Raw genomic sequence first — 7,705 nt, 5'->3', positions numbered from 1 at the left:
GCACCGAAAAAGCAGAAGCAGGAGTATCCAGAGGCCAATAATAAGGCTGAAAGAAAACAAAAAAGGCACTGACACAACCAGCGTCTTTGAAACTTGAGTTCGTAATTGTTCTGTAAGCTGGGAAAGCTGCTAAGATCCAGATTCGGGGTCCAAGGGTGTCAGAGGCCAGCTGCACTGGGGAAGCCAGGTGACCACCAAGACCTTCCTCACAGGGCGGGCAAGAGACGCGAACAATGACAGCAACATCCACGCTAAAATAACCAGGTACTCGGGGTCAGGCGAAGAGCACCTGGCTTTATTTAGATGGTCAACCTTAGTCTCGCGAGAACCAAGGACCACGGGGCGAGATGCGGGGGAAAGGGGCGGTCCTCGAACCGCCGCCGGGAATTCTGGGATTGGGGTGAAGAGCTGAGGGGCCGCCCCTCTCGGGCGCATCCTCCTTGCGAGTTTCCCGTTCTGTGTATTTTGAACCCCGCATGACCCGGGAATGCCTCCAGGTGCCTGGGCTCACTTGAGGGGCGAGTGGCACCCCAGGGGGACAGTGGCTGAGGCGGGGCGGGCGGTGAGCGGAAAGCACACCCCTGCCCGCGCGCGCGGAAGCCGGTAACGAGTGAGGATGCTGCAAAGGATAAAAGCCCTGGCGGGCAGCGGGAACCCATCAGTGAGCTGAGGCGCTGTTGGGAACCCGGAGGACAGCCAAGTGCAGGGATTGGCTCCGGTGGCCCCTTCCTCGGACTGGGAAGAAGGAAGAAGTTATGGAGACCTTCCCCTGGAAAGGCCAGTGTTAGGAGGATTTGTGACAGCTGTCTGTCACTGCAGCGTGACGCAAGTGGAAACACCATCGTGTGAGGGAGTGCTCAAGTGAAAAAGAACAGAGAAGTCTACATTCTATCGGAGCAAGGCTCCAAATGTCTGCTCATCTCCCCTCGCTCTGCCATTTTAATATACGCCCTTCCCTGTAAGGAGGGGAGTCAACCAAGGCGCAGGTGAGTACGAGTTACTTTTCAGAGCGAGTGAATGCACAAGAGACCCATCCTTTCCTTTGGAAGGGGAAAGAGCCACATTTATTGTGTGTTAGTATGTGTAGTGTGTTTTAGCTCGGTAGGCATAGAAGGATTGACCTACCAGTTCTTCTGCATTTTAAAGATGTGCCAGTAGCATCAGGAATTTCTTTTTCTTTTTTTTAATGTGCCCAAGATTATTCAAGAAACGAGTAGCATACCAGCAAATTCTACTGGACTTTCCAAGATTAGATTCAAAATCTGTTTCTGCAGGATACCTAGACTCTTGAACATCTCATTCTTTCTCACCTAATAATTTTTAGCTATACCTGTGAACGTTAAAACATACGTATTCATATAAAAATATTTAATATAGATATTTATATATCTATAAGAAGTGAGAAGTGTGCCAGGCAGTGCTGGTGCATGCCTTTAGTCCCAGCAGAGACAGGCAGATCTCTGTATTTTGAGGTCCACTTGGTCTACAGATTGAGTTCCAAGACAGCCAGAGTTACACAGAGAAACCCTGTCTTGATGCCTCCTGCCCCCGCCAAAAAAGTCCAAAAAGAAAATCTTATAAAATGAGGCATTTGGTTGATGGTGTAGGACCTTTATAGTTAATCTACGGTGTATCTGAAAATGCTGGTCCAGGCAGCAGGAAAAGTCATCTTGTGTCAACAGTTCATTGTATCATTTTCCTTTCTGAACTTTTTTTTTTATCAGAGTAGGAATGTCTAGGCTGTGCATTTGTACCTCAGTGTGGACTGTTGTCTTCTTTTAAGTGAATGTGAAGCTCTTGTCTGGTCTCCGTGTACTAATTTTTTCATTTTTAATTGTGCTAATAGGCCTTATTTCATTGTAAGCTAATTTCTTACTGAGAGCACCAGTGTAGTGGCTAACACAAATTTGTATTAAAAACGATGATTTAATAGGTCATAAGGGTAATTTTTTTATGTGTGTGTTTTCCTTGTTTTGCTGTTGTTTTGAGATAGGGTCTAGTGTGTGGCCCAGGCAGGACTCAAACACAACTTGGCTGTGTAGCTGAGTATGACCTTGAACTTTGATGCCTCCCACTTCCATCTCCCAAGTGCAGGGAGTACAGGTGTGCCCTGTCTCTCGTGGGTTGTAAGGTAAATTAAAATTCGTCAAGATCTTTTTCTTATCTTAAGTGTATCTCAAGATCTATAATCATTAAAGATAGTGAAATAGTATTCCAAATCTGTAGAGTTTTGAAATAAAATAGGCAAACCTCAATGAAATCAAGGCCAAGAAAAGCCAGATTTTCCTAGAGTTATCCATGATATGTTAGTGCCAGATCCACAGATAAAACAAAATAGTTCTTTTAAAATTCTGCTAGGCTACAGTGGCAGACCGCTTAATTATCTTGTGCAATGACCAGGCGGGGGTGCAAGGGGGGGGTGGTGCAGATGAATGGATGATAACTACAAAGACTTATTTTGTAAAGTGTTCCTGTGTTTAACTCATTGACAGTACTAATTAGTCATAAATAGATTGGCTTCCCAGGGCTGGGGCTGTGGTTCATCAGTAGAGCACTTGCCTAGCACATGGAAGGCTCTAGATTAGGTTCTCAATACTGAAATGAATGAATGAGTCAGTCAGTCAGTCAGCCAATATCATGAGTCTTTTTGTCTCACAGGAATTTGCGAGCCTTTGACGACGTTTGGTCTGTTGTCGTGTGTGTCCCTCTTTGTTCAAACTAGAGCTGTGCCATGGCTGAGACTGGGGAAGAGGGGACGGCATCAGCAGAAGCCTCGGGGTTCTCAGACTTGAGTGACTCGGAGTTGGTGGAGTTTCTGGACCTGGAAGATGCCAAAGAATCATCCGTTTCACTTAACGAGCCTGGCCCTTCTTCCGAGCTTCCTGGGAAGAATGGCCAACCCACAAGCCTGCAAAACTGGAAAAAGGGATTGGATGTCTTGTCACCCATGGAGAGGTTCCACTTGAAATATTTATATGTCACTGACCTGTGTACTCAGAACTGGTGTGAACTGCAGATGGTGTACGGGAAGGAACTTCCTGGTCCTTTGACGCCTGAGAAGGCAGCTGTTTTGGACACTGGTGCTAGCATCCACTTAGCGAAAGAGCTGGAACTTCATGACCTTGTGACCGTCCCCATCACCACTAAAGAAGATGCTTGGGCAATTAAGTTTCTGAACATACTATCAATGATCCCCACCCTGCAGTCAGAAGGGCGCATCCGAGAGTTTCCAGTGTTTGGGGAAGTGGAGGGAATATTTCTTGTTGGAGTGATTGATGAGTTGCACTACACATCCAAGGGGGAACTGGAGCTGGCTGAACTCAAGACACGGAGGCGCCCTGTGCTCCCCCTGTCAGCCCAGAAAAAGAAAGACTGTTTTCAAGTGTGCCTGTACAAATATATTTTTGATGCCATGGTACAAGGGAAAGTGACTCCTGCTAGCCTAATCCACCACACAAAACTGTGTCTGGAGAAGCCCCTGGGGCCTTCAGTGCTGAGGCATGCCAGGCAAGGCGGCATCTCTGTGAAATCTCTGGGTGACCTCATAGAACTGGTCTTCTTGTCTCTTACACTGTCTGATCTCCCAGCTATTGACACCCTAAAACTTGAGTATATCCATCAAGAGACTGCCACTGTATTGGGCACAGAGATTGTAGCCTTTGAAGAGGAAGAAGTGAAAAGCAAGGTGCAGCGTTATGTGGCCTACTGGATGGGCCACCGAGATCCCCAAGGCGTTGATGTGGAAGAGGCGTGGAAGTGTCGGTCCTGTGACTATGTAGACATCTGTGAGTGGAGGAGGGGCGGTGGAGTGCTCAGCTCTTCGTTGGAGCCCAAAGCCAAGAAGTTGAAATGAATGAAAGAAATGTTGAGCATTTCTGTTCTTAATACACCTGTGTAAGAGGTCCAGCCTCTCAGCTTGGCTTTTGTGGATAATGTTTTTTATTTTTATGTCTAAACCTTTAATAACATGGCAGCCCAGGGCCAAGGATCAGGAATGAATGGAGAGATTTTGGGGTGATTTTGACCTTGGAGCTTTGAGATGAATCACAAAGAAGACAGATGTGCATCACATCTGCTGCAAGGGTACCCTGTGTCTCTAATCCCTGCTTTCTCAAGAAGATTTGTTGGGTTCAAGTAAATCTTTATTTTTTTTCTTGATAATTTTTTTTTTACTTTTTCATAATAAAAATGAAACACTACCTAGAATAGTTGAATTGGTGTGTGTTTGCCGATCTCAGTACTTTAACGACAACCACTATAGTATACATAATTTTATGGCATCAAAATCCTTTGAGTTCGTGCATAAACATTTTAGGATAGAGCTAATACAATAAGCAGACCATGAATTTAAAATAAGCATGAGATGATGTCAGAAGTCATAAAAGTGAAAAGTGTTAGATGAAAAATATATATGAAGTAATAGTATTCACACACTATACAATCCAGCAATACCATTCCTGTGCATATGTCAAGGAAAATTCATATATATGCAACAAGAAATATGAAAAAAATAGACATTCACAAATACAGAAACCTGGAAACTACGCGGATGCCCATCATCAGGTGAGTGAAACGGTACAACAACCCAATCGTGAGCCGAGATGGTCAGCAACAGTACGTGTGGATCTTAGCAACACACGGCGTGCAAAGGGTAAGTCCAAACAGACTGCAGGCGGTGCGTCATGATTTTATTGTGAAGCGAAAACAAACATTTTAAGGACAATGAAATGGGGAGGGTTAGATGATAGGCAGGCAGATCGCTGTGAGTTCGAGGCCAGCCTGGTCTACAAAGTGATTTCAGGACAGCCGAGGCTACACAGAGAAACCCTGTCTTGAAAAACAAAACAAAATAAAAAGTTTTCTTCTATTGGTGTGTGTGTGTGCACATACCATAATGCATGTGGGCATCAGAGGGTAACTTTATGGAGCTGACTCCTGCCTTCATGTGGTTCGCCGGGATTGAACTCAGGCCATCAGGTTTGTGAGGCAGTCACCTGTGCCCTCTCACCAGCCCTCTGTGTTTTGTTTTTGTTTGTTTGTGGACAGGGTTTTACACTATAACCTGAATAACCTAGGGCTCATTATGTAGCCCAGGCTGGCCTCAAACATGCACCACCACCCCCGGGAAATTCTTACTAAAACTTGCTTTACAACTGACAGTTTGAGATGGCGTGGATTGCTTTTGTGTTGGAGAACTACTTTATGTATGTGTGTGTCTCTGGGCATATGTGCACCACATGTATGCAGGAGCCCATGGAGGTTAAAAAAAAAAAAAAAAGTATGAGATTCCCTAAAACTGATCTTCCAGGCAGTTGGGAGCACCATGTGGTTCTGGGAACCAAAACTCGGTCTTTTACAAGTGCAGAAGACACTTTTAAACCACTGGTCCATCTTTCTAGCTTGGACACATACTTTCAATTTACTGTTCTAACGTGTTGATTTGAATATTTACCTCTGACTAAAGCTTGTTCTATTTATCAGCACACTAGGACTCCTCTCCTGCAGGGATAATTCAGGGTGAAGCCTGTGCCCTGACTGAAATCCTTGCTGCACAGTAGATAATTATAAAAGGTTTCAAAGTGTGGGGTCAGCAAGATGGTTCGGTGGGTAAAGGCTCTTGCTGCCAAGCCTGATGACCCCGGATTCAACCCCTGGGTCCCCACAAAGTGGAAGGAGAGAACCAGCTCCCTCAGGTTGTCTCCTGAGCTCCACATACGCTGTGGCATGCGCACCTCCATAGATGCACCCAGAGAGATTTCGGAGTGTGGACTGTGGAGACCGCAGCACACACATCACAGCGGTACGGCTTCTCACACACAGATTCTCACTCAGCAAAAGGCTACCACTCGGTGGACAAAACGCACGCAGCCCAGTGGCACAGAGCCCAGTCTCTGGGAGGTGCTGAGCACAGAGCCCACTGGGAGTCTCTGGGAGGTGCTGACGCTCAGGTGGAGAGCGAGCTGTGTGCTCTAAGAAAGTCCTCACCACACACTTCATATGTATTTTTTTTTCCCTCACACCAGCTCTCATCTCTCAGGGTTTCCACCCCATGTGGACTTGGTGAATACCAACAGTCTTGTAATGGATGCTAAGGCATCCGATGGGCTTTCTTCTGTCTAAATTCTTTGATAGACTCGGAGTGCTTTAACTCAGTACTTAACTCCAGCTCCACGCTCAGGAACTACACCCTCATACCTGAAGCCTCTCTCCTACGAACGTGGTGATGAGTGTGGAGGTCTGCGTTTCAACAGCTTCCTTCAAAGACGGAAGTCCTTGCTGTGCTTACTTAGCACCTTGCCACCATTTCTTTCTTGCGTGGGCTCTGATGGCCGGCTGGATTAGAGCTCTGATGATACAGTTTCTCCGGGTGATCTCGGAGTTGGTGCTGTAACTGAAGCCTTGGTCAGAGGTGGCACCCAGGTTTCTTCTGCCCAGTGTACACATTGCTGGTATGGAGACTGGAACTCGGAAGCCCTAGCCGCACTCCTCACACATCAGAGGTTCCGGCACGGTCGGAATTTCTTCCCTGTGCAGAGATGGGGAAGCGCTGAGACTGAGAAAATGCCTCCAGTGATGAACCTGTGCAGACAGCCATCTCAGTGGACGCTGCGAGCAGTGGAATGAAGGGCGTAGAGCACCATGTTAGTCATCTAGATCAGCTTGAGGCCTTGCAAGAGACGGGGTCTCCCTGTGTAGCCCTTGGCTGTCCTGGACTCACTTTGTAAACCAGGCTGGCCTCGAACTCACAGAGATCTGCCTGCCTCTGCCTCCCTGAGTGCTAGGATTACAGGCGTGCACTGCTGCACCCTACTTTTTAAAAAATTACTTAAATTATTATTATTATTATTATTATTATTATTATTATTATTATTATTATTATTATTTCAGATTGCATCCCGATTATTATCCTCTTCCTTGTATCTACCCATTTCCCCCCTCCCTCCCTCTTCTGCCCCTATTCCCCTCCCCTAGACCTCTGACAGAAGGGGACCTCCTCCCCCACCACATGGCCACAGCCTATCAGGCCTCATCCAGATAGCTTGTATCCCCTTCCTCTGTGTGCCCATAGGGCTTCCCGGCCAAGGGGAAGTGATCAAATCGGGGGCCACCAGAGTTCATGTCAGAGGCAGTCCCTGCTCCCCCCACCCCCACCTCCCAAAAGACCCAGCTATACCGCTCTGGGGCATAAACCCAAAAGGTCCACTTATAAGTGAGTATACTGCCTGTCTTTCTGGGTCTGGGTTACCTCACTTAGGATGATCGTTTCTAGTTTCATCCATTTGCCTGCATATTTCAGGATTTCCTTGGTTTTTATAGCTGAGTAGTATTCCATTGTGTAAATGTACCACAGTTTCTTTACCCATTCTTCAGGCGAGGGACAGCTGGGTTGTTTCTTCAGGATTTCAGTGTATACTGAAGACCAGCTGAGGCATCCAGTCTTGTGGACTGTTATAGATTCTTGGACCTTCTGTGCATAGGCAACAGTTGGATTAGCTGAACCACATCCTGTAAGTCATTCTAATAAGTTACGTGTGTGTGTGTGTGTGTGTGTGTGTGTGTGTGTGTGTGTGTGTGTGTGTGTGTGTGGAGAGAGAGAGAGAGAGAGAGAGAGAGAGAGAGAGAGAGAGAGAGAGAGAGAATTCTATAAATGTTGTTACTCGAGAGAACCAATTTACACTGCATTATGAACTTCATGAAAGACTCA

The 7,705-nt window shown here is 46.4% G+C and overlaps 1 protein-coding gene across 2 annotated transcripts; it reads left to right on the top strand.

Annotated features, from left to right (window-relative positions):
• Positions 1-388: 388 nt before the first annotated feature.
• On the top strand, positions 389-4,214 carry EXO5 (exonuclease 5). 2 transcript variants are annotated; one of them, XM_084787642.1, is made up of 2 exons: positions 389-986; positions 2,723-4,214. In XM_084787642.1, exon 2 carries the CDS (start codon positions 2,732-2,734, stop codon positions 3,851-3,853), a length of 1,122 nt encoding a protein of 373 aa, XP_084643768.1. In that variant the 5' UTR covers positions 389-986; positions 2,723-2,731; the 3' UTR covers positions 3,854-4,214. The 2 variants fall into 2 exon arrangements, with proteins under 2 accessions (XP_084643768.1, XP_084643767.1); XM_084787641.1 differs by having other exon boundaries at positions 2,659-4,214.
• The last annotated feature ends 3,491 nt before the right edge of the window (positions 4,215-7,705 follow it).

This window comes from Acomys minous (assembly GCF_964271855.1).
Source record: "Acomys minous genome assembly, chromosome: 6".
Taxonomy (NCBI): domain Eukaryota; kingdom Metazoa; phylum Chordata; class Mammalia; order Rodentia; family Muridae; genus Acomys; species Acomys minous.
The sequence above is the reverse complement of the archived record's forward strand: the minus strand, read 5'-3'. Positions and strand labels throughout refer to the sequence as shown.